The 25,403-nt window shown below is 41.1% G+C and overlaps 1 protein-coding gene across 1 annotated transcript in view; it reads left to right on the forward strand.

The window, feature by feature from the left end:
• Positions 1-4,654: 4,654 nt before the first annotated feature.
• ADAM17 (ADAM metallopeptidase domain 17) overlaps positions 4,655-25,403 on the forward strand; it is a 35,556-nt gene continuing 14,807 nt past the window's right edge. The window contains exons 1-7 of the mRNA XM_048296558.1: positions 4,655-4,875; positions 17,168-17,300; positions 18,776-18,909; positions 19,813-19,901; positions 22,442-22,610; positions 23,164-23,294; positions 24,982-25,071. Of these exons, the coding sequence (XP_048152515.1) occupies positions 4,779-4,875; positions 17,168-17,300; positions 18,776-18,909; positions 19,813-19,901; positions 22,442-22,610; positions 23,164-23,294; positions 24,982-25,071 (843 nt within the window). The 5' untranslated portion in view covers positions 4,655-4,778. The remainder of the gene's footprint in view (positions 4,876-17,167; positions 17,301-18,775; positions 18,910-19,812; positions 19,902-22,441; positions 22,611-23,163; positions 23,295-24,981; positions 25,072-25,403) is intronic.

Below are 25,403 nucleotides of genomic sequence, written 5' to 3' on the forward strand. Positions count from 1 at the left end.
CTGCCCGGTTTCAAACTCAACCCGCTACACCTTTGAAGTAATGAAACGCTGTATGGGAAAGAAAAACATCTATGGAGATAAAAGAGGACTATGATGACTTGGTGAAAGACAGACATGGAAGAGAACAGAGGAGAAAAAAGAGGTAAGGAAGAGAGAAATCACAAAAACTTCAGAACTGGTGTGCCACAGGAGTCCAGACCTCATTTACCAGCAAGAGGGAGAAGACAACCTCAGCAATCAGGCCAAAGTATACCAGTCTTCTGCCTGTTAACTCCTGCAGACCTGTTCTTGCTGTTAGGTCTCTGTTCCATGGTATGAAACAAACGTGAAGCCCTCCTTGTGCTACATAAACATGGATGATGTTTTGCTGTTGGGTTTTTTCCGTGTTTTGGAGGTTATTGCACGTTGAGAAACTCCCAAGTGCTTTTAAAGAATTTTTTTTGTCTTTTTTTTTTTTTTTTTGCAGAGGATCATGAAAGTGGAAGGGACTTATGAACTTACTCATTCCATCCTTCTCCCAAAGTATGAATACTTCTTATAAGTCACCGCACTTCCCAGGACTTCGCCCAACATAGGTTCAAAACCCACACATAATACAGGTTTCAATAATTCCCATGGGAAAATATGCAGCTTTATGAAGCCTACATCTCCCACATGGGTAGGGAGGAGCTCTGCTTATCTCTTTAGCTCAGAACCAAGATCAGGACTTTTTCCTCGGGGGATCATTTACTCTTCAAACATTCACAAAACAAAGGTAATCCACCATCTTCCTCCAGGGTGTGCCACAGAATCCACCTTCCTTTCCAAGCAAACTACTAATCTGTATATTTTATGAATCACTCTGAGTAGTGGATTTACCTCTTTTACCAAACAGTTGTTCTTAAAGAAACCCTTCTCCTGAACAGAGTCAGTTACCCAGCTAGCTGTCACTCCACATATCCAGCTTTTATTATTAACACAGGGAAACACACTCACTGCCTATAAATATTAAATTATTTTGGTTTTTTTTATTCAATGTGCTGCACTTGTGCTATTCCTCACCAAAATACACGATATGCTGTTTCCCATTAATTCCTAATCATATCCTATGTATTTACATCCTTGTTTAGTCCCTACTCGTGTCAATAAAATGGCTCAAATTCCTTACTGTGGGAAGGAAAGAACACATTTCTATTAATACTGAGTATCAACACGCTCCAAAAGTGGTCTTGTACTGGACACAAGATGATATATTTGTAAAACAAATTAAGATTTTAAAAAAAAATCATCACACTCAGACATGCCATTAAACTAACCTACTGATACCAAATCAATTACTGTTATTAATGTGGAATAAACAATATTGCTAAATCAATGACAATTTTCATAATTACGATATACTGTTATGCTATTATTAAATAGCAATAGTCTGAACACTTTAACAATTCCATTGTGATTGGCTCTGGCAAAGCCCAAATCACAGTTCTATAACTCTAAAAATATGTACTGGCAATCAACTTCTATTATTAAAGTGTCTTGAAGGAACAAGTCAGTGGGAAAATTCAAGTGATAAGAGAAAAAGAAACTTTTTACCTGGCTTTCTGTATCTTCCTTCACAAGTTACAAAATACTGAGAGATAGGATAGTCCATCCATTGATAAAAGAAATGGACCTGTACTGGGACCTCTGAAGTCCAATATGTGATCTGAAAATTGGGATAAATTGTTCACAGATAAAACAACACTCTTCCAAAAAGTTCCGCCTAAAGTTGATTCTAAGACTTGCAGAAAGACCCTGCAATATTAAATCACATCTGATAAAATGGCAAATGAAAATTGTTTATAAATGCTATATGTAACCTTCACCAAATACTCACAGTGATGAGCACTTGTTTAGTTGTTATTAACCTAAAAAGAGATCTTAGAAAGCTGGTGAAGTATCATCTACCTGAAACTTCAACTCTGTACTCAGTGGAGGTCAAAAATTATGGAAAGTCACTAGAATCAAGACAAGGATAGAGCAAAAGTATTTATTATTTACTACAGAATGGCTATACTACATCAAAAAACAAACAAAAAAAAACCACTAAAAAACCCCCAAAAACCAAAACCCAAAAGCCAGGAAGATGTTTAGATTACACACAAACATGAAATAATCACACACAAGGGAAGACTAACCAAAATATGGCATTTCATTTGGGGAAAAAAACTAATCAAGGGTTATGGTAGATCTCATGACTTACATCAAAGGATGTCATAAAATGCATAAAACTCAATTATAAATAATTTTCAAGAGGATCTGATATTATTTCAATAATCTTAGCGTACCAGGTGCCAGAAGCTGAAACCCACCAACCAAACTGGCTACAAAAACAGTACTGAGAGATGATAAAGCCATGGTGGAAAAGTCAGGAGACCCTACTGACTCTGTGTTCCTCTGTTGGAACACTTCATCGTTGGCCTTATCTCTGGTCTGTTTCAAACTGAGATGTTGACTTAAAAAGAAGTTCATGACACAAAACAAACAGTGACTAATTCTCAACAGACACTGTTCACCCAGGAAACTCAATAATTCTAATTGTGCAGTGAAATTCTAACTGTGGTATAAATTCTTGCTTAAAATTTTCTGGGCATCTAAGAAGTGGATTGTATCGAATGTTACATTATTTTTTAAAAATTGTTCTAAGGGAAAGCTGGAGAACTAGTGACCATTAAAAGTGACACCTATTCTGCACAGACTAGTACAACTATAATTATTGCATATGTGGGGAGATGTGATTTACCAGGGAAAGGTCAACAAGGGTTTTGTCAACATAGTTCTTGCCAAGAGAAGTCTTGCCTTACAAACTCAGATTGAAGTCTTTTGAATGTGTCAGCAAGCACTTGGATAAGAGGAATTGCAGAGGTACAGTTTGCTGAGATTTCTGACAGACTTTCAAGACTTTCTTGCCAAAAGCTCTTAAGGAAACTAAACAACCACAGGATAAGAGAGAAGATTCCAGCATGGACTGAAATGCATTTAAAAGACTAACACACGGTCAGTACATGGTCATGTACATAGTACATCGTCAGTTTTCACAACGAAAGGAAGTCACTAATGCACCTTCACATCTCTGTGCTTATTCATAAATAATCGAAGGTGAGGAGTGACAAGACAAAGATTGCTGAAGATGTCTTGTTATTCATGAAAGGAGAGAAAAGGTGTGGGTGAGAATTGCAGAAAGACCTTCCTCTATTCAGGGCTCATTCACCCACACTGATGCTCCACCATATGGGGGACACATTGGCTCTGGCACAGGAAACAGAGACCCCCAGGCTCTTCTAAAGCCTCACTCAGACCCTCTGTGTCATCTGGAATAGCACTGGACACCCACATGTGGGCAACTGAACAGAGCCCTCAGTGCCTGGTAGGAAAATGACAAATGATCATGAAGACAGATCTAAAGCCATGCACATGGGGAAAAGACAGTCTTACATCACATGTGGAATAATGCTGTCTGAGCTGACCACTACACGTCAGGAGTGAGAGCTGAGCAGTTTCATGTTATTTGTAGGACAATGCCAGCTCAGTGGAGATCAACAGCACATTGAATATTCAGAAGCAATATTGACAATAAGGCAGGTAATATTGTTATGCCTTATGTTATAAGGCATGCTCTTTGGGAACAGTTGAGTCATGGACCCATCACTTACTATTTGTACTAAGTGCCACAATCCTCAGTTGTGCTAAGGAAACTACACAAAACCTTGTAAATCACCGAGTACAGTCACTCACATGGGCTGGGGAGAAGCTGCAAATGCAGCTGTGAGTGGCATCGCTCAGCCTGCAAGACCTGAGAGCATCAGGGTCCTGCCCAGGCAGGTCCACACCCCATGCTGTCCCCGGAGAGGGCTGCAGAACTCAGAGCCTTCTCCCTTTCCAGAGGCCTGTTCCCGCCCTGGGAAAACCATGAGGGGGCTGTGGTGAGGATATCCCAAGAAAGCACATGCCCTCAGCAAGGAAGAGCATTGCCAGCAGGTGGGAGGTGATCCTGCCCCTCTATTCAGCCCTAGTGAGGCACATCTGGAGTTCTGTGTCCAGTTCTGGGCTCCTCAGTGCAAGAGAAACATGGAGCTCCTGAAGCAGGTCCAGCAGAGGCTACGAAGATGATTACAGGACTGGAGCATCTCTCTTACAAGGAAAGGCTGTGAGAGTTGGGCCTGTTCAGTCACAAGAGATGGCTGAGACGGGACCTCATCAATGTGTTTAACTATCTTAAGGGAAGGTGTCAAGAGAATGGAGCCAGACTCCTCTTGGTGGTGCCAAGCAATAGGAAAAGAGGCAACAGGCAGAAATGGATGCTCAGGAAGTTCCACCTGAACATGAGAAAGAACTTTATTGTGTGTGACCAAGCACTGAAACAGATTGTCCAGAGGCCGTGTTGTCTCCCTCCCTAAGTATATTCAAGAACCGTCTGGATGCAATCCTGTGCCATGTGGTTTACCATGACCCTGCAGGAGAAGGGAGGCTGGGGCAGACGCCCCACTGTAATCCCTCAGGCTCTGCCCCATCCCATGTCTCCATGAGGGCAGCACTGACCGCCTCACGCCCCCACAGCAGATCCGGTGCCTCCCCTCCGCACCGCCCCCCGCTCAAGATGGCGGCCCCGCCCGTCCCACAATGCCCCGCGCGCAGCTGCCGCGCTTCCGGGTGCGGGCCCAGGAGGGCGGCGGGCTCGGCGCAGCGGGCGGAAGGCGAAGCTGCCCCGAGTGGATGCGAACGAACGGGCGCGCAGTGCCGGAGGAAGCCGCGCCCGGACCATGAGGCTTCGACTGTGGCTCGTCCCGGCCCTGGTGCTGCTGTGGGGGCCGGGCGGGCTGGAGGCGCTGGGGCACTCGCAGCGCCCGCAGCGCTACGGTGAGGGCAGGGCGCGACCACGGCAACCGCGGAGGGGAGGGGAGAGAGGGAAGAAGGAGGGAGAGACCACTGCGACGGAGCGGGGGGGGGGGGGGGGAGGCATGGCACCCCCGCCTCTGCCGGGGGTTAGTGATGGGTGATGTGTGGAGTGGGGTAGAGCACTCTTTTTGCTGAAGGCATCGCTGATGGGCCGTGTTTGGGGTTACTGCTCGCTGCGGGGAGGCAGGGAGACACCATTGTCTTCACTCTCGAGGTCTGCTGAAGAGTTTTCCTCACAGGAGTTTGCGTTCTGTTAAGGCGGGATAATCGCAAAATACGTCGGGTAGGAAGGGACCACAGTGGGTCGTCTGGTCCAGTCTCCATGCTCCTGCAGGGTCATCCTGGATCGTATTCCACAGGATTGCATCCAGGCGGTTCTGGACTATCTCCAGTGAGGGAGAATGCACAACCTCACTGGGCAAAATCATATAAATGGCTTCCCTTCACAGTTCTGTCTGGAGAGTCACCAGAGAGCCCGAAGCCATTGGAGCTGAAAGTGACCTCTAGAAAAGCTTGACTGGAGGAGAACCGCTGCTTTATTTAACTTCGGTAAACAGTTTTGCGTCTGAGCTGCTTTGCAATGAAGAAGTTGCAGACTTTTGTTTGATAAGCAAAAGCTTGTCACTGAAATGGCAGATGGGCTCTTGCAAGAGGCAGTGGTCGTGTCTAGCCCTTAAGACCCATTTTTTACACACTTCTTGGATCCTTGTCTTTGCTCCATTTTTTCTCCTCTCTACCGTAGTTCCTCATCACTGGAGCAGCAAAATTTTTGTTTCCTTTAAAAGCTTTGTCTGGCCCCACATGAAAACTCATGTTTTGAAAATCAAAGGTACAAAAATGATCTTGTGATAAGTTCTGTTGATTTCCTTGAGTCCATCACTATGCAGGGTGAGGATTCAGATGTGATGGTGCTGACATTCAAGTTGACAACTGAACTGTCTAAAGACAGTCTCCAAACCCTGTTCCAGTGATTAATCAGCTGTACATTCTCACAGAGATATTTGTCCTGCCTCCAGTCGGTGAGGCCAGCAGGGACTGCTCCAAGTCTCCTTTCTTTTCTTAGATCTCTCAGCACAGTTTCTGACAGGTGTCCAGGGTGCACCTCTGCCCTCTCCTGCACCCGAGGTGGATTTGTGGTTCTGTGCACACCTCAGCAGTTGGTGGCTGCAGGGACCTGGGAAGGATGGGGCTTAGTGGTGGATGCTCCAGGAAGTGTAATAGAAACAAAACAAACACAGCGTGTCCTTTCAACATCAGGCAGGTCACTGAGGTCCTGAACAGAGGTTGCATCTTGGGCTGTCAGATCTCCATGCCTTTTAAAGGACCTGTCTGCTATGAGTTTGCGCAGTCTTTATATGACAGCTTTTATTTTCTTGGCTCATGTACCACCATGCCTGGACTATGAGCTATTCAATTTTATGAAATACTGCATGGAGGAAAACCTTCTTTCTTCTTTTTCTAAACGTTGACCATTTCTGCTGTCAGAAATCGTCAGTATGGAAGAATTACTGATTTTCTTCACGCCTTTAGTGACTTACATACCTATGTAATTTGTCTCATTTGTACTATCTTTTTTTTTAAGTGAGAAAATATTAATCTATATGATAATTCTTAGTATGAGGAAAGAATCATGACTTTATTGGTCACTTTTTTCTATATATTTTGTGTTGGATTTTTATTTATTTGAGATGTATGATCAGGACTGCAGGACACCATTTGTAATACAAAGGCAACATAAATTTGTAATGATGAGTGCTTTTGATTTTGTTTCCTTTCTGAGTAGTTTTTCATCTTCAATAGTCACTCCAAGCTCTATTTTCTTTGTGGGTTTTGTTGTTTTGTTTTGTTGCTATTTTTTTTTTGCTTTGAGTGGTAATAATTATACTGAAATACTTGGTTATGTAAATACAGTGAGGAATTATTTTCCTCATGTGTTATTTTGCACATTCATACCTTGAATTTTATCACACATTTTGTTTCGTTGTCTAGTAAACTAAATTTACAAAAGTGTTTTGTGAGAGAGCTTGAAAAATCCATGTGTGCTACATTAGCTGCTACTTCTATCCACACTTTACTCCCATACACACACACATATATATATATATATGCTAATACATAGGAGGCACTACTTCCCTAGTATCTTATTTAGCCCTGGGTCTAGTAATTTACACTTTGTTGTTATTATTATCTGTTTGGCAGGTCAGGACATTGAATGTATTTGTTGATTAGCCCTTAGATGGTACCTGGAGTGGAAATTGGTCCTTTCAGACCCCCTGCTCTACACCAGTGGCACAGTAGTCCCACACCACAGTTAGTAGTTGACCAGTTCTGTTTTAGCAGTGCTTTTTAACTCTTGGGTTGATACATTCATATCCTGCTGATTTATTGGTCATTTTCTAGACTTATTATAAAGCCTCTTTTCCTGGGTCTTGAACACAGGTCTTTACATATATCCTATCATGATAAGCTTTTGGGGAACTTTTCAATCTCCTCTGCAGTGAGTACTAAGGTCAATTACTGCCTTACTTCTTGGTACTGGCCTTTAGCATCCATTCTTGGGGCTGTATTTGCAGCTGACTTGTTTTACAAGCCCATTTGGTTATTTAGCTGTGTGGTTTCTTCTCATAAAATAAAAAATATTTCAACTATTAGCTATATGCTGCTTTTTAAAATACTTTTGCCTGTTTTATTATGGTTTTTATGTTCATCTTTTTGTTGGAGTTCTGTTGTCCTCATCTTACAGCTTGGTTTTCTAAATATCATCTTTTCCTTCTAATAATTTGAGTGTTATTATTTTGAAAGCTCTGTTTAACCACTGCTTAATTTTTGGGAACTGAAATCAGATTTATGATAAGCACTATCCTTAAGGAAGTTTCATGAACTAACATTTTGTGATTTATGTTGAGAACTTCTTGCTTATTACTCTGAGTTCGGTTTTTCAAGGAAGAAAAAAAATTGTACCATGAAAAAACAATTTGACAAAGAATAGAATAAGTGATAAAAAGATGTGGGTCATTTTCCAGCTTTTTTCATCTGAAGTAATCTTAGGGTGTGGTGCTCCAGGAGTCTAAACTGATCTAAAATGGGACTGCCACAACCTGACCTCAGCTTTCCAATCCCTTCCCCATTCCTTTGAGTGGATTCATGGAATGTGAGCTGTCTGGAAGGTAATATCTTTTTTTGTTTGGGTTTTTTTTCTTTCCTTTTTTTTGGTGGTTTGGGGTTTTTGTTTGGTTTTGTTTTATTTTCAGTAAAGGGTATGTTTTCTCCTTGTGAAGTTCATTATTGTAGAGCAGCTCACAGTGTGACTGTCTGAGCACCTGCCCCTTTGTTTTTGGGGGTGGAAGTGGTTGTGTTCCAGGTGAGGGATGAAGGCAGGATGGTATGCACCTCAGTTTGTCTTTCGGTATACTCTTGTTAATAATGTTGACATCAGGGATTAATTTCTAGAAAAATGGGACTCTACTAGTCAGTACAGTGACTGATACTGTAGTTTGGCCCCTGAAAAATTAGTGTCAGCTCTTTCAAAATTTTTCTCTTTGTTGTCATTTATCTCTGAAGATATTTTTTTATAGCTATAAAATATTTATGCTGTTTGTCTTGGAGTTCAGACATATCTGGATGGTAACAGAGTTGAACGTACTTGAAAAGAATAACAGTGCAAATATCCAGCTTGGGTACTGAATAGGTGAATAGGTCACTGAATATAACTAAAGAACTGCTTGGATCTGTATTACAGCACAGTGATACAAGTTGTGTGCTGCCACTAAGCAGCATGTATCCAGGATTACCCCCAACAGAGTCTAGATGTAAAATGTGTCTTACTCTACTGTTACCTCATTTGAATGAGAACTTTTTATCACGAGCTAGGCAGGGAACTGAAATAAGATAGTTGTTCCTATGCTGGGCAGATGATATTCTTTGAATCACTCACTTGGGGGTCTTTTTCTACCTGCCAAATTGCACTACTAAAATCTGAGGTAAGTACCCTGATTTTCAGCAGTTTTTTCTCCACACTGCAGAAGTACCATGCAGAACTCAGAACAGCTGTGTGAGCTGGAGAAATGACAAATGGTTCAGTGCAAACCTACCTAATGCACATCAGAAGACTAGGATTTAGAAGTTGTTGATTGAAAAAAACAAATGGTAGTGGTGTTGATGAATAAACCTGGGGAGCTAAGTGATACAGAGGGCAGCATAAATTGATTTGCAGTCAGTTTTGAATTCTTCACGCTTGATGTGACAAAATGCAGGAAGTCCAAAATGTAACTGGCTGGCAGAGAGTTAAGGGATTGGAAGTTTAACTTGGTGTCAAAAATGTGCAGTGAGATAATTAGTGACAAAAATCTTTATGCAAGATTAAATTTTATCCTGCTGAACTGAAGCTTCTGTTGGAGACTAAGGCAAGACCTAGGTGAAGGTCAAATGATTCATTTCCCTACCAGGATCTTCCTTTTTTGTTACTGTTTCTTGCCCCATTTGGACATCCTTTGAAGCAAGACTACTGTTTTAGATGGAGCTGGTTTTGCAGTTTGTCCCCAAAAGCCGAAGGTTGAGAGTGTTTCTCACCATGCATCACATAGTGGAGAATTCAAGGACACACAATCCCACAGCATGTGATCCTTTCCCAGGATGTGGCGGGGTTATTTCAAAATCATTACAGGAATTCGTTGATGCAGTGTTTTTGTCTCGGTATAAACAGCAAATGCTTGGTGTAGACATGGCCTTATTCAATGCAAATTATCAGTATTATTTTTGTGTTGTGGATTAGCAATCTTTTCCATGAAGTTACTTATTATCAAGGTTTTCAAGTACTTTTCTTGGATTTGTTTTCACTTGTTCATATGAATAGGTCAGTGTTTCCATTTCCAACTGAAAAAAGTGACTGAAGTGTAATTTCTGTGAGAAGTACTCAAGGTCAACAAAAAGAATGTCAATGCTACATTAAAGTCTAATTAATAAGAATTACCTTTAACTGTTGCAAGATTTTTGTAATGGGAACATAATCTGGTGCTCAGCATGAGTTTGGTTTTCAGTAGTCCCAATTTGTTCTGACCTTTAAGCAGACAAAAAGTAAAATTCCTGTTTGCAGTTAAGATTTGGGGTGGTTTAATTTTCCTCCCGCTGTAAAAACTGACAACTTCACTGCTGCTGTACACTGCTGATGGCAGCAGTGACTCATTTCAGTTTCATGCTTCTACCACTCTGGAATTTGTGTGCATGTGCAGAAGCCCCAGCATGGATTTCTGCTCTGTGGCTGGAAGGGCTGAGTGAGGAAGCACAGCGAGCCATACTCTAACACTCTGGCATTCTGACTTTACATTAGGATTTAGTTGTGTGTTTAGTAGTCAGCAGATAGAGATAGAAGTTTATGTTTAACTTCTGTTATAAACAGGTTGATTTTCTCCCCCCAGCTTTTATATAAGCTGTAGGAGTCTGAGTTTGCCAGACTGATGATGGGAAGTGCTTTGCTGTGAAACCAAGAACCAGGTTTCTTTAACGAAGAGCTGTTATCCTGCTGTCCTTTTCTGTCATTTTCATGTGCAGCACATGAACTTGTCTGTTTTGGGGATGTCCTGCATCAGTGGTTTAATGTCCCTCTCAGTGGTTCTAATGGTCTTCCTGATATCTTTTATTCTTGCAGATACATGTGATAGTACTGCCCATCTTTGTCACCTGTGCGCTGCATCTCTTCACAATATCCATCCCTGTCTTCCTGTGCTGTCTTAATATACATTATTTGTACTTTTTTTCCCTTCTTGATATTTGCATTTTTAACCTATGTAGGTGCATGGACTGGGAAGCGGGAAGACAAGAGCGCTCTGTTATGAAGGGAGGCACCTGCAGCTGCCACCCAGTAGATGTTGATCCATAATTACTGATGTGTTGAACAAGAACATGATATCCCTTGGTTTCCTTTCTCGCCTTTTCAGGCTGTTACTGAAATAGTAAAGTTCTCCTCCTCAGTACCTGTGATGTGCCTCGAATTTTGGAAGATCGTGTGTGAATGAGTCCAAATTTGTATCTACAAGGAGAAGAAATGCAGTCAGAAGTGAAGGGGTTGGTCTCACAAGTGTAGTCTAGACAGTAATTTTTGTCTACCTAGAATCAGCTCCACTCAAACTTACTTTGTGACACAGCAGGATTTTGTGATGTGGTATCTTTGTACAGTAGTGAGGCTTGTAGTTTCTTGAGAGCCAGACAAATGATCTGTTTCCAGAGAACACTGCATCCTGTGACTGGGCAGTTCCTCTCTGCAGGATGTGTGAAAGCATGTGATTTGGGGGTGGGTCACGTTGGGTTTTTTGAGCATCGAGTCATATGATGCTGTTCTGTTGTAAGATGGAATGGCTGAATTGCCCTTGTTTCACTTTAATTATGAGGATGTTGATTCAGTGGACTTCCTTATTTTTAATAATGTCAGTATTTGGCAGGATGTTGCTTTTTTTTTTAATTTGAAAAGTCATCTGTTGTCATTAGTAGGACAGACTGTTATTAAATTGAGTAGATCCAATAGTATAAGTTTTGTTCCTCTCTGGTCCTTATTTAAGACCTGCTTAGTGAAGGAGATAATTTGCAAGGTTGGAAGTGTGTGAGGTAACATGTAGGAGCCATTGTGGGTATTCAGCTGTATTCAAAACCACCAGAAAATTACCTGTACAGCTTCGGCTAAACAGAATTTGCGCCCTTAAGGAAATATTCCCACTGCCCAGAAACAGATGTTTATTTTACTGTGGGGAAAAAAACTTTGGAGTAGTATAAAGGTGCAGCTTCATGAACAAGTTTTTCCTGAGATGAACTAAAGGGTTTTTAGTAAGCTGTTAGGTTTTCCATTATATCAATCACTGGCATGTCTGGATGTGTGATAAGGAGAGGGTAGTTGCCCAGTGTAACTGCAGGAGAAGTGCCCTGTGGAGTAGCTGCTGGACAATAAAGCAGCAGCATCCCTGCCCTCCCAGCTTGAGGGCTGGGTAACCGTACCCCGAGGCTTCATCTGCTGCTGACTGAGTGAGTTTGGGCACCTTGTTTTCTCACGTGGTTTAACGAGTTTGGTGCAGCTGAGACTGAGTCAAAAACATGCCTTCTAAACGTTCAGCAGTGCTGACTTGGCTGGCCATTCTTAGTAACAGGTTTGTCCAGAAATGTGCTCAGAGTGTAAACCTTTATCTTGTTATGGTGTATTAGAACACTGACATGTATTTGGTTCTTGCTTTGAACTTGTTTCTCACACAAGTTCTTCTCTTTCCATGTTCTTGATGAGCAAAACAGCAACCACTCTTCAGTGGAAACAAATAAACGTGGTTTATCTAAACTGTTAAAACCATGGGCTGTTCTGTGTGGGATGAGTGTTTCAATTCACTTTGTATTGTGTCTTCGGCAATGGCTCTGTACCAGATGTACTGCAGAAGGATGTAACAGCACATGCAAGGAGCTGTTACAGATGAACCTTCTCAATGCGTCCTCTTCATCGGCAGTCTCCTAAAAGCAGCATAAGCTGTTCGGAGAAGGTACCCACAAACATTTAGGCATGACTGCATCACCTCCTGCTGGCACAGACCATTTGTGTGCCCAGTTGAAATATTAATATATTTGCCTTCTCCATTAGCACTCCCTGGACTGGTTCTGCAGCCATACAATCCGGCTGTATTGCAGCCAGTGAGCAGCTGTTACCACAAACACAGGGGCAGCTGTTTTATGTAGGGTGATGGAGACCTGCTTTAGCTCTTGTGGTTCTGGTTGGAAAGACTCCAGTCTGTGTTTCCTGGTCTAAATTCTGAGACTTTGAATTATATTTCAAATTACTATATTTGGTTACTTTAATTAAAATATTTTAATGTACTAAGAAGAGCATATAAAATGAAATAGTAACAATAAACAATATGAAGCCCTTCAACTATTCAGTCACTTCTCAGCTGAATTAGAAAAATTGTTACTAGTCAGCTGCTCATAAGCTTTTGATAGGTATTTGATACTCATTGGAAATCAGCTTGAGATCAGAACCCAGATGCAGTTGATGAGTGCCACATGAAATACAGTCTGGAGCCCTTTTCTCAGTCTTGGGAGATGACACTGATTTAACCGTCCCACTGCAAAATCCTTCCTGAGTGTGTTCGCAGTGCTTGTCCTAGGACTGCTCCCTGTAGGTTTGTTATCCCATTCTGCCTTTGACAGAAAAATTATTTCTGCTTTTATTCCCTTTGGGATGATTGGAGAAATAACTGCAACTATTCCTGCAAACCCCACTGATTATGTAGTGGTCTTTTTTAAATCCCAAATGTAATTTTTTTTTTTTTAATGTTGGATCTCGAGTTTTAGGTAGGGACATTTTCTATCATGGGATAATTTTGAAGAGAGTTTTTAAAAATATTAATTATATCTTCTGGATTAAAACGTCATGCTTCTAGATAAGCTTAACCTTTCCATAAATAATGCAGTGTAAAAGAATGCTTATGAAATGGCTGACTTGCCATATTTACTTGTTGGTTTCTGGGCAATAGATGTGGCATGAGATCATGGGAATTTATTGTTGTACTTACGAAACCCAAGCTGGTTGGAGAAGGGCGACATTTGAATTGCTAGCTGAGCACCGAAAGAGAAACTTCTTCTTTTGAAGTACATGCAGTGGCCTCCAACTCAGGGAGTTAAGCTCTTGCCCAGTGCATTCTTGAGCTCTTTGGTGCTGGAGCAGAGTTTATTAAAATTATTTTCCTGTGTTAAGTCTCAAAGTCTAGTGCCAGGAGGCTTTTAGCCCAGAAACAAGGTGAGATAAAAGAGGGAAGAGTTGGTGAGTTCAAAGCTGGGGGTAGAGGAGGATCACTGCTGTGGGTTTCTTCTTGAGAGCTTTGGGATATCGTCTTTGTCACCAATGTTCCTTCCCTGTCTCTCTTTCAAACTCAAGATCTGTATGTTCTTGGGAAGTTTCCCTCCAGAAAAGAAAGGTACCATGAGGTGAAGGCTGGTGACAATAAATATATACTTGGCATATCAGGATGCAATTAAGGCGTTCCCTAAAAAGACAGGAATGCAGAAGTCTAGGAGGGTGTGGAAGGGAAGGAACCGCAAAAAAGTGATTTGGGAAAACTAAGTCAGCTCAGGTCTGTTGAAGCCCATGGGAAATGACTTTTGGACCATAATGAAGATAATGAGGAAGGAATACCAGAAATATTTTTAAACTTGAATAAGAAGTATATGCTTTCTATGGCTCCCATCCACAAACTGTTGTACAGTTGGACTCTGTACTGTCCTGTGTTTTGTTTAAAATAGTGACACTTCATCTTTTATTTTCAGTAAGCCATGAACATGGATTCATTTTCACAATATGAACAGAAAATTTTACAGAAAAATTTTTGTTTGAGTGTATTACCAATGTATTTTTTCCACATGTCTGATACCATAGCTAGTTAACAGTTATGTTATTATGTCTGGGAGCAGCATGTCTTAAGCCTCTACTTATGTTGTAAGTAAAATTAAAAGCAAACAAATTTAGGAAGGGTAAGAGGAAATACCAACAAGTGCACTCTTGTTTCAGGGTTACAGGAATTGGGAGTGCCCTGTGTTTCATTTGTTACTTCAATAGAATCATCTTACTCATCTTAGTGAACTTTTTAGGTCTTGTTCTTACTACCCTTCCTGTGTCTCTGTGAGGCATTTCCAGAAGGGTGTTTGTGTACATTAAGGTGGAGCAGGACTTGCCTACCAAATAAAAAAGCCTGATTTTTTTAGTAGACTTCTCAGTTCTCTTGCCATGAAACTGAGACATTTTGTCTGGCCATAGTGGCAACTGCATCTTTCTCTTTGGCATGGCCTTCTCTTGATTCTGGTCTGTACTTCACAGGCAGAGGTGCAAAAGGACAGTCATGTTTTATAGCTGGGGTTGTGCCTCTTGGGCAGACCTTGTGCTTGGCAAGTCCCCAAACAGTGTGGCAGTGGTACCACACCTCATGTTTCCTGCCCCACGTACCACACGCTTGGTCCATATCATAAACCAATGTTGGATATCCTGTATATCAACATTCACTTTAACTGAGGGTCAGCTCTAGCTGACTGTGGTGAGACAATCTCAATTGATTAAAAGAATTCAAAAATTGGCAGTTTAATGAGGTTGTTTTTTTCGTAATTCATTTCCCTGCCTGTTCCTACCCCCTTCCTAGGTGGTTCTGAATGATGGCAGATGCCAGACCAAAAGCAATTAATTAGAACAGACTTTTTAATTTAAAAAGGGCTGTTTGGAGGGTAGAGTTAGCCATTTACTCACTGCATGGCTCTAGTGAACCAGCTCTGCAGCACATGGCAAGCTAATGAAGGCCCTGCCTGGCATGGAGCAGTGGGGCACATACAGGGAAAATCCCCACAACAGAAAATATGGTAATAGAAACTTGCCTTTGCATATCACCCGAAACACATGGTAATCGATTGCAGGTGCTCTCGACCTGTGGGTTGTAAACAGAAATCAGGAAATTGCAACTGCACTGCCCTTCCTGTGTTGCTCAAGGGCTGGGGAGGAGTAGCTGGGGAGGAAGAAGCCTGGGAACCGCTGTTTGGTGGCTTCTGCTGCCCAAGAAAGCAGCCATGTCGCCCATCCCTCGCTCTGCGAGTGGGTCTGGTGCAGGGCCAGGAGGGCTGTGAGAGTCATCTTTTCTTCTGTACCTTCCTCACTTCAGTGTACACAAGCACACACGTGCCATTACACTGCTGGTTAGTTCTCCTCACCCACCCCCTCGCAAAAGGAAAAGCAAGGTGCTTCCCTTGCCCTGATCAGTGTATATGTTCTCAAAGCTTTCCTGAGCTTTGCAGGCATGGATCTGGGGATAAATTATGGTACTGAGTGTTGGGTTTAAGAAACCTATATTATTTCAAGAGCTGTAAGCATCTAGATTTCAAGTTGGCAATCTTGTTTTATTGCACAATAGCCAGTAAAACAGCTTATTAGTGGTGCTGCTTTACTTAAAAGTCCAGTAAAACACACAAGGTGGCTTTGCTGAGTGGTGTAAGCTAGTGACCAGGGGCTCTGAAGGAATGCTGTCTTCCTTAACAAAAATCCTCTTTGGTAGCTATCAGGTCTGGTTTAGCAGCATAGCTGGAAGTGGAGGGGAAAAAACCAGGGAATTTTTAAAATAAAGAATGTCTTTATTAAAGCGCTTCCGTCTCTTGTAAAACATACCTGAAACCTCATTTGATGCAGTGAAGAGTGAACACCTCTGTCGAAGAAGGAAAACATTGATGTGGGAATAAGAGTCTCTGGTTAAGGCTGTAAATAGAAACTGCATCTCTCAGTGCTGGTGGAAGCCAAGGTGGTGGTTGGGTGTCTTGCTGGGTGGTGGGTGCTCCAGAGGAGTGTGGATGGGTGCTTTGGTGAAGGAATGCCTTACAAAATAGCAGGAGGCTTTATCAGCAAGAGCCAAACACTGTTGGCAGCTGTCGAGCACTTGTTAATGGTGGAAACATCTGCAGAGTAGTGACCTGAATTTGTAATTTGTGTACTGCTCCCATAGGAATTCAGGCACTTGGTCTCCTTTCTCTGAACAACTTTTCATGTTCTGAGTAGGAGAAGGAATTTTGCATGATGGTAAGGTATTGGGAAACCAGGTTATCTCACATGAGTTGCCTTGTTAGTTCTGTTTGACTGTGCTATGCAGATACCTGTTTTCTAGCTACTGTTGGGCAGAAAGGCCCAATGCAGTCCCAATCTGCAATTAATTTGGTGTCAGTCTCCTCACAGATGGGATGGGGAGAGAATCAGAAGGGTAAAGGTGAGATAACTTGTAGGTTGAGATGGAAACAGTTTAGTAGCAAAAGCTGTTCATAACAGCAAAGCAAAACAAGGGAATTAATAGGTTAAACTATTTTCTTCCTCAGACTCATGTGTGGACCAGCAGATGCGGAGAGTAATTCACTCCAGAGAAATGGGGACATTCTCCCCCATTTAGTTTCTGGGGGTCAGCCAGGGAGGGCAGTAGTTGAATTGCTGAATGTCACTGCTGTGACAGTAAAAATGATGAGTTGGTTGCTTAGAAATTGTAGAAAAAGTGAAGCAAACTCTGTTGGTCTCTCTCAGATTGTGTCTTGTCACACTCTGTGATTTCTACTTGCCTATGCAAAATGGACCTTTACAGAAATGTACAATAGTTATCCTAAAATTAGAGCAAAGTGTGGTCTTGCTGTTGAAATGGGAGGCTCTGGTTTGCTCTTTTTTTATGTGTGCATTTGGAAATAAAGTCTTTTGAAACTAAAACTTTCCTTGTTGGTCTTTCAGACACAGTTGAGTCCATGCTTTCAGACTACGACATCCTTTCTGTGTCTAGCATCCAGCAACACTCACTGAAGAAGAGGGACCTCCAGCCTGAGACACATGTAGAGAGGCTTTTAAGTTTTTCAGCCCTGAAAAGGTAATTAAATCATCTGCAATGAAATAGCATAGTATTTTCCTTCAGTTTGTGATGAATAATGTGCAGTTTCAAACCCAGAAATTGTCTTGTTTTCTGTCATGACTGGCCAGTTCTTTTAGGTTAGTGATCTGTGTGGTTATATGACTTCAGAGAGGGTCAGAGGAAAGGGGAAAATAAGTTGTTTTATTGCTCTGATGGCTGAAGTGGCAGTAATTCAGGATTTCTTATTCTTAGGTTTAGTTTCATGTAGATTACTTCCACTGATTGGGTTGGATCCCTTAGACCTCTTCTGGCAACGTTGTCAATACTTCTTGAATGTCCTCTGGTTCTTGTAAATCTCAGCCTTCAGTTTGGGTAGTGTGTGTGGTGTGTTGCCCAAGAGATTCACTGTATTTATTTTCATGGAAGTTTAATCCTTTTCCTACTGAGTATAAATGTCCCATTAAATAAAATACTTTTTTTTTAATCTTTTGTTTGGTTTGGTTTGGTTTTGTTTTTTGGTTTTTGTTATAAGATGGGAAATAAAAGCTCAGGTGAAAGGAGGAAGGAGAAGTACAAGGGGGCAGGCATGAAGATTGCAGGGATTTTATTCTGAGAGTCAGAAAAGTGCCTTGCAGGTATTTGAGTGCTGAAATTGTGAATCTGAAATGGGGAGCAGGGTGAGAATAATACTTTGTATTAACAAATGTATATAGTTTTTTGTTCATTTGACTTCGTCTTCTGTGTTCTCATGTGCCTTCCCCTCTGTCATCTTCAACTGTCATGCAAGTTATGCATAATTTTTGAATCTCTGAATGTTTGGAAGGGTGGTTTTTAAGTTTGGAGGGTCAATTATGAAAGGTTAATGGGATCAGATGTCTGACTGTCCCTGTTTTGCACTGCCTCATGCACTCTGGCTTTAGGGTGAGGTTGCAATACTGCTGGTGATGATTACAGAATAATTGCAGAGGAGCATGCCAAAAATCTTTGACCCAAAGTCCACACAAACCAAGATCCCATGAGGCTTCTTCTTGAGAAGGTTATCAGCTTACTTCTTGGGATAGTGTTTAGTTTTTGTGACAATATATTGTAAAAAATGTACAGAGTTCAGATTTCTGTTTATGGTCTTTTGCCTGTATTATGTCAGAAAATAAGAACTTTAAGATAATTTAATTTAAAATAGATGAAGAAATTTCTTGGTCTGTTTTTTTTTAAATAGTTACCAGTAACTGGTTTTGCTTGACTGCAGATGGATAAAGCACATCATGAGCAAACTCTTACTGTTTTGGATTTTGGAGTTAATTTTTTTTTAACTTCTTTTAAAATTAAACATCTGTGACTCTTAAAATATTTACAGTTATCAATTACACAGTATAGCCTGCTTATCAGAATTAATACTTTTTAACTTCTTTTGGACCCTCAGTAAAATGGAGATTGAATGTATCTGTTATGTGTATACTTTGCTTAAAAATAAATGTAAGTAAATTCTTTTACAGGCACTTTAAATTATACTTAACTGCAACTGCTGAACACTTTTCAGAAAAATTTCAGGCATTAATTGTGGATGGTGAAGGCAAGGAAAAGGAGTATCGTGTTCAATGGCAAGACTTCTTCACCGGACATGTTGTTGGTTAGTATGAAGTAGACTATGGGTCAATGCTGAGAAACCACAGCTTTGCTTGAGTCTCTTGGGCAGAGTAAATGGTGTATTTCCCTCATTTTCATCAGATATGGTTAGAATGAAGAAATAAATGTAATTCTTATCCCCTTGGGTTTTCTGGTTTTGTTTTTGTGGTGTGTTTGGGGATTTTTTTAGGTTTGGTGGGTGGTAAGGTTTATTGCATCAAGCTCCTAAGATAGGATTCTTGTGTTTAGTTTGGCAGAACACAAAGGTATAATTTACTTAAGCAGCAGCTTGCAAATTATTATTTTTTTTAAGAGTTGATGGTAGCTTTAATTCCATTTGGAATGTAGAACTTGAATGTTCCTTGCCCCAAAACACAAAGCCAAGGTAGAGGTGATGCACTGATGCCCAGACTGTTCAATTAAAAGACTTAAAGATAGTTCTTTGCAGATTACTTTTCTGTAAAGAAATGTAATGCTCCACTTTCAGGCAGTACTAATGCTTCTGCTAAGTTGTTTTGATTTCTGTGTTGCCTTTGTGGTGTGGTGAGACTTTCCCACTGGAATGCAGGCTGACGCCGTGAAATTACTGTCTGATAGTAGTTAGATGCACGCTGCTTTTGTTGGCAGAAATATTATGTGTCCCATTACTAATCCCCAGAGCCATCCCAACACTTTCTGCAATATTACCTGTTAAACCTGAGTCTCGTTGACTGTGACTGTTAGGAAGTAAAGACTTGGGGAAAGTGCTGATTAATTTCTTTTTTTCTTTAAATTGAACAGTACAGAGACTGAGGAAGTAATTTGTCATGAAGTTTAGGAACAATTAAAAGCCCCCAACAAATGTAATGTGTGCAGGAGCACATGCAAACAGCTGAATTAATTTAATTCTTCCATGCTTATGTTAAAGGAGAGCATAATTCCAAGGTTGTGGCACATATTGGGGATGAAGATTTTACAGTGCGAATCAATACTGATGGAGAAGAATACAATATTGAGGTACGCTTTGCTGTGGAAAACTGTATCCAGACAATCACCTTCTTTTCCTCTGGGTGTTCCTAGTTAGTTGTGTTGACACTTCTGTAGCTCAGACTAGATTTGGTGGTAGTGTTTGTTTTAGGGTGAGTAGGGAGGAGGGAGAGAAATAAGAAACCAATTTGGCTTGCAAGTGTTGACTTTTATTAGTGAGTGACATTATCTGACAGTTGTGTGTTTTGGATACATCAGGGAGAAGGTATATTTTAAACAGGAAAGGGTTTCAGAAGCAGAAATGGATAATGTTAGTAATTAGTGATGATCATGGCCTCTAACAAACTGTGGCAGTCTAAACAGAGTCGATGTCTGTGAAGCTTTTTAAAACTGGCTTTGTTACATCTTGGAAGTTTGCCCATTCTTAGAGCTTAATTGAAAATCTGATATTTTATCTGAAAATCTGGTTATTTTTCCCTACTCCCTTGTTTTTTACCATTTTCATTGTTTGTGTTATTTTGAACTCTTGGTTAAAAAAAACATATTCAACAAATATATAATTAGAGATTGTCATAATGAGTTGTTCAGTGCAGTATATTCCCAGACACAAGCAGTATTAGAATGGCTTGAATAACAGTAATTATGGCTGAGTGTTATATGGATATTGTAATTTTCTTCAAACCCAAGGATATGCAGAATTATGAGTAAACCTGAGAAATCTAGTCATGTTAAAGTATAAAACTGTGATCAAAATGCCCAAATCACTGTACTTGAGTTTTACATTGAGAACATACAGTAGCTGTTTGATTGTGGAGTAAAGCATTTTTGTGTTTGTGGTGCAGAGCAGTGTGGGTGTGCTTTGGCTCTCTGTGCAGCCAAGCCCCTGCTCCTGGCTGGCTGTGTCTGTGCAGGTGAGGGCAGGCAATGGTGTGCAGCCTCTGGCTTGCCCACACTGCCTTGCTGGTGGTGTCCCCAGGTCAGCTTTGGCTGCTAACCAGCCCCAGATGAGATGATTCCCATGTGCAGTCACAGAGGGAGCATGCCTGAGTCTATTCCCCAAAGGCAGCATGAACAAAGCTGCTCTGCCATTTACTGCCTTTTTTTTCAAGGTAGTTGTGTATGTTTGGAAAGGCTGTGGGCCTTTGTGTAAACCACTGTTGCCCTCACACCTTGCCTTAGTGTGCAAAACCCTCAGTTTCGTGCTGCAGACATAGGGCTGCTGGCATGGCACAGCCTTCACGTTTTGGGACCTTTTTGCTGTGAAGCGAAAGCACAGTGTGCTAAATAATGGCTGGCTGAAGCTGCAAGAGCACTGCCTGAGGGCCAGAGGAGACCCAGAGCCAGGTGCTCTATGTTGTGGATGCAGGCAGTCTGTGCTGCTTGGCTTTGGCCAAAGAACTGACCCTTTCCATGCTGTATTTGGTGGTGTTGCTGTAGCTTTAACATTCAGATAATAGTAGGACTTGTCAATAAAGTAAAAAGATGGTTTGTATGCATCTGCTGTGAGAATTGGTGTCTTTCCTTGAGATTTCATGGTCTTTGGTTTTGGAGAAATTTTAATGCTTATGAGTGACTTGGCTAGCTATTGAACATCAAAGAGCCCACATTCTGCTGTGTGCTTAAAGGCTCTCTGGTACCTGCCACCTCCTGTGCTTCTGGTGAGTGCATTTGTTAGCATGTTGGAATCGTGTGTTCCACTCGTCAGAGGAAATAATTTCAAGAGATGGGACTATGCAATTACACGGATTTATGGTTTAAGATAACAGAACACATCAGTCAGGGTGTGAGGCTTTACAATACCTCTGAATAATGGTGCAAGTCACAAGATTTAGAGTTAATTTATAACTTTCTAATCCAATAGACACTTAAAACAACACTTTGTTTTGGATTTGTGACCTATCACCTGTGGCACTTCTCACTGCAGTGCAGCTGCGTTTTGACCAATATATTCTCATGTCACGTACACACAGATGTCTCTCTTATACCATCTACATTCTTAACTTAAACTATATAAAATCACACTATTATATTTAAAACCCTCCATCAACACCCATTTACTTACAACTATAGGAACACAGGCTCGTGATCCTCTTGCTTAAGGTTTATAAATCTCTGTCAGTTAAGCCAGACCTAGCCTCTTCCAGGGTTGTAAATCAAAACCTCCTTTAATTGCAGGAGTTTCTACTCCTCTGTCTCCCACATTAGCACAGTTAAAGATCTCCTCCTGGCTCCATGCTGTTACAGAGGGGAGGAGATGAACCTGAGAAGCCTCCTCAGTTTGCTCAGATTCTGAGGGGAAGAAAAATTGTCTCTCCTATGGCTTTATCAGGTAGCTGCCACTACTCTGTTGAGATTCTCTCAGACTTTTGGTGGATTACCATGTACCATGAGAGAGTTGACTTCTCTTGGCTTTCTTGAGGATGTCATTTTATCAGTAGGTTTGTCGCTGTGAGTGAAGTGTATTTGTGTGTACACAGAGAGCTGTGGAGATATAATGGTACACACATAAAGATTTTTACTTACCTAGACTTTGCATTCACTGTGTTCCTAACTTCTCCTTGTGCTGTCAGCCACTGTGGAGATTTGTAGATGATGTGGAAGATGAAAGACTGTTGGTCTACAGATCTGAAGATATCAAAGATTTCTCAAGATTGCAGTCCCCCAAAGTGTGTGGTTATTTAAAGCTGAGTGAAGATGAACTGTTGCCAAAAGGACTGGAAGACAGGGAGCAAAATGAAGGTGAGTGTCCATACCTTGGTAGAGCAGCATATTTGAAACAAATTAGCTCTTTCAATGCACTGTGGGCATGGAGGGGGGAAACAGCACTCCTTATGTCTTTTAAAACAACTTTGTACTTCTGTGCACTCTGCAGTGGGACCTGTTTGGCCTCTGTGGTCACTCAAGGAATCCGTCTTGAGCTATGATGGGGTTTTGAGAGTTTTTGGTCCCTCTTTCCTCTGTCCTTTGCTGTGTCAGCAAAAGTTGGGATAATGGATAGGAACAGGAAGAGGAGAGGTGTTAAGGCTGTGGTGATGACCATAAAAGCTCCACAGGTAAATCTGATGAATAACTCAGTTTCACTGCTATGCATTCCTTTCCTTACAGTAAGTTTGAAGACTCTTAGGAAGACAAAATTTAAGAACAGCTATTAAAAAAAAAAGCCCAGACTAAAACTAAACATTCCTGTTCTCCTCCCAGGACCCCATCCACACTCACATTCAGGTCTTAAATAAGGGCAATAGATGCAGCAGTGGTAGTAGTATTGAGTGTTTATTTGAAATATTTACTTTAGAAAGCACCCATCGGAAGAAAAGAGCCATTCCAGAGAACTCCAAAAATACATGCAAGATGTTGGTGGTGGCAGACCATCGTTTCTTCAAATACATGGGCCGTGGGGAAGAGAGCACCACTATAAACTATTTGGTAAGTAAATGTACCCTGTTAAAATTTGCTGGAATAGATGCAGGAAAACACAGGGATCCAGTAGTTAAAGCAACATATACTAATTTTGTACACACAGCTTTTACCTGGGAAAGTGCTAAATCATGCTTTAAAAATACTTTACAATTAAGCGAATGTAGTTCAATAGTCTTCAAATTTCACTTAAAAGCAAATACCTTCCTTTCATATATTTCTGTTGACTATGCCATTTTCTTCCCAGGAACTTCTCTTTTCTCAGTCAGAGCTCTAGAGTCTCCTGGATTTTGAAATCCACTGCAAATGAGCATCTTTAAAGTTCTAGCATGTTTAATGATGTTAAAGCAACTCATATAGATCTTCTTTTTCAAATTCTTTCAGGACTTTTTGTCCAGAACAATAGAATTAGAAGCAGGCCCAGTAAATAACTTGTTCAGTTGTACATTGGTGTTGTGGATTAACCCCAGCAGGCAGTTCAGCCTCAGGCAGCCACTTGCTCTCTCCTCACAGATGGGATGGGGAGAGAATCAGAAGGGTAAAGGTGGGATAACTTGTAGGTTGAGATGGAAACAGTTTAGTAGCAAAAGCTGTTCATAACAGCAAAGCAAAACAAGGGAATTAATTCACTGCTTCCCATCAGCAGGCAGGTGTTCAGCCATCCTCAGAAAAGCAGGGCTCCATCCTGTGTACCAGTTGCCCAGTGGCCCAGCCAAAACACTGGGGTTGTTTCTGACAGGTTTTTTGTGAACTAGAACAAGGCCTACCCACAGGCTTCCAGCAGAAGTGGAGAGTATGGGCGTTTGGGGACCGGAGACAAACCAAATGAAAACACATTTGGAGGCCTGTTGTTTGTCAGAAGTCTCTTTCTGAGCTTGACTCTTTGAAATGCTAATCACACTGTTCCACTTTTGCTGGCTTTTTGACCTTTCTGTCCCCAGAAATGCTTTTACGTTCTTCAGGTAAGGAGGTCTCATTTGGTGTGTTTGCAGAGGTGCTCTTATCTCAGCATCTGACATGTGCTGAGGCTGACCCCTGTTGTGTTTCCTGGGTAGATGGGTACTGTTAACGACACAGTGATTGGAAAACTAAAGCATAAACTATTATTGAGTGGCTCTGAATGTCACTTCTCATCCTCAGCAAGTTTGGTGGTTTATATTTATTAGAAGGTGTTTTATTAAGAGAACAGCTTGAAAAGGGAGGTATTGATTGTGAGCACTGATAAGAGACTTTCTGGAACCTTGTGCTTGAACCATAATGAGGAAAATAATAGGTTTTTGGCTGGGAAGCAAGCCTGGGGGGTCAGTTAAACTAGTTAAGCACCATGCTAAAACAAAGCAGTAAAAACAGCTCCCTCCTCTGCCCTTCCCCTCAAAGAAATCTGGAAAATGAGTGTTTGAACAAAGTGTTTCCCAAAATGTCTTGTTCTTGATATTATTGCTCTTCCACTACACAAACAAAAGTGATAAATGGAAAAGTTTGTGCTATTTTTTTATGATGGAAAATTTTCAAGTATATTGGATAATACTGATCCAAAACCAACAGTACTTGGATCCAGGGAGTTTGTCTTGTTACCTTATATGAGGTTCAGTTTTAATTCAAGTGACTGTTTCTAGGTAAGTGTGTTGCAGTTTCTCTGAGTGTCTTTTGCTCCATGAAAGCTCGATTGGGTAACTTGTTTTTCTCTTCTGCACAGATTGAATTGATAGACAGAGTAGATGACATCTACCGAAACACTTCCTGGGACGATGGAACCTTCAATGGGTACGGCATACAGATAGAACAGGTATTCACTGGACTCTGCAGAGGGCTTCCAAGTTAAAGGAATGTGGTTTAAATAGCAAGATTTCTGATTATTTTTTCTGGGTTAGGGCTAAAATAATAAAATCCTACATTATTAACTCCAGCCAGGAGCACTCAGAAATAGCATCTTGCCAGCATTAATGATCCGACACACGATGCCCATTTTCAGTTCCTTGCAGTGTTTGAGATGTGAATTTTCAGGAAGAATCTTTCTGTATTTATTCTTAATTCAAAATTGCTTTTCTTTTCCTGAATATGAGCAAGTTTTGTTTCTGTCAGACTTACGCATTTACTTCATATTTCTGTCGCTGGTGT

The sequence above is a fragment of the Corvus hawaiiensis genome, chromosome 3 (genome assembly GCF_020740725.1).
Source record: "Corvus hawaiiensis isolate bCorHaw1 chromosome 3, bCorHaw1.pri.cur, whole genome shotgun sequence".
NCBI classification, from domain to species: Eukaryota; Metazoa; Chordata; class Aves; order Passeriformes; family Corvidae; genus Corvus; species Corvus hawaiiensis.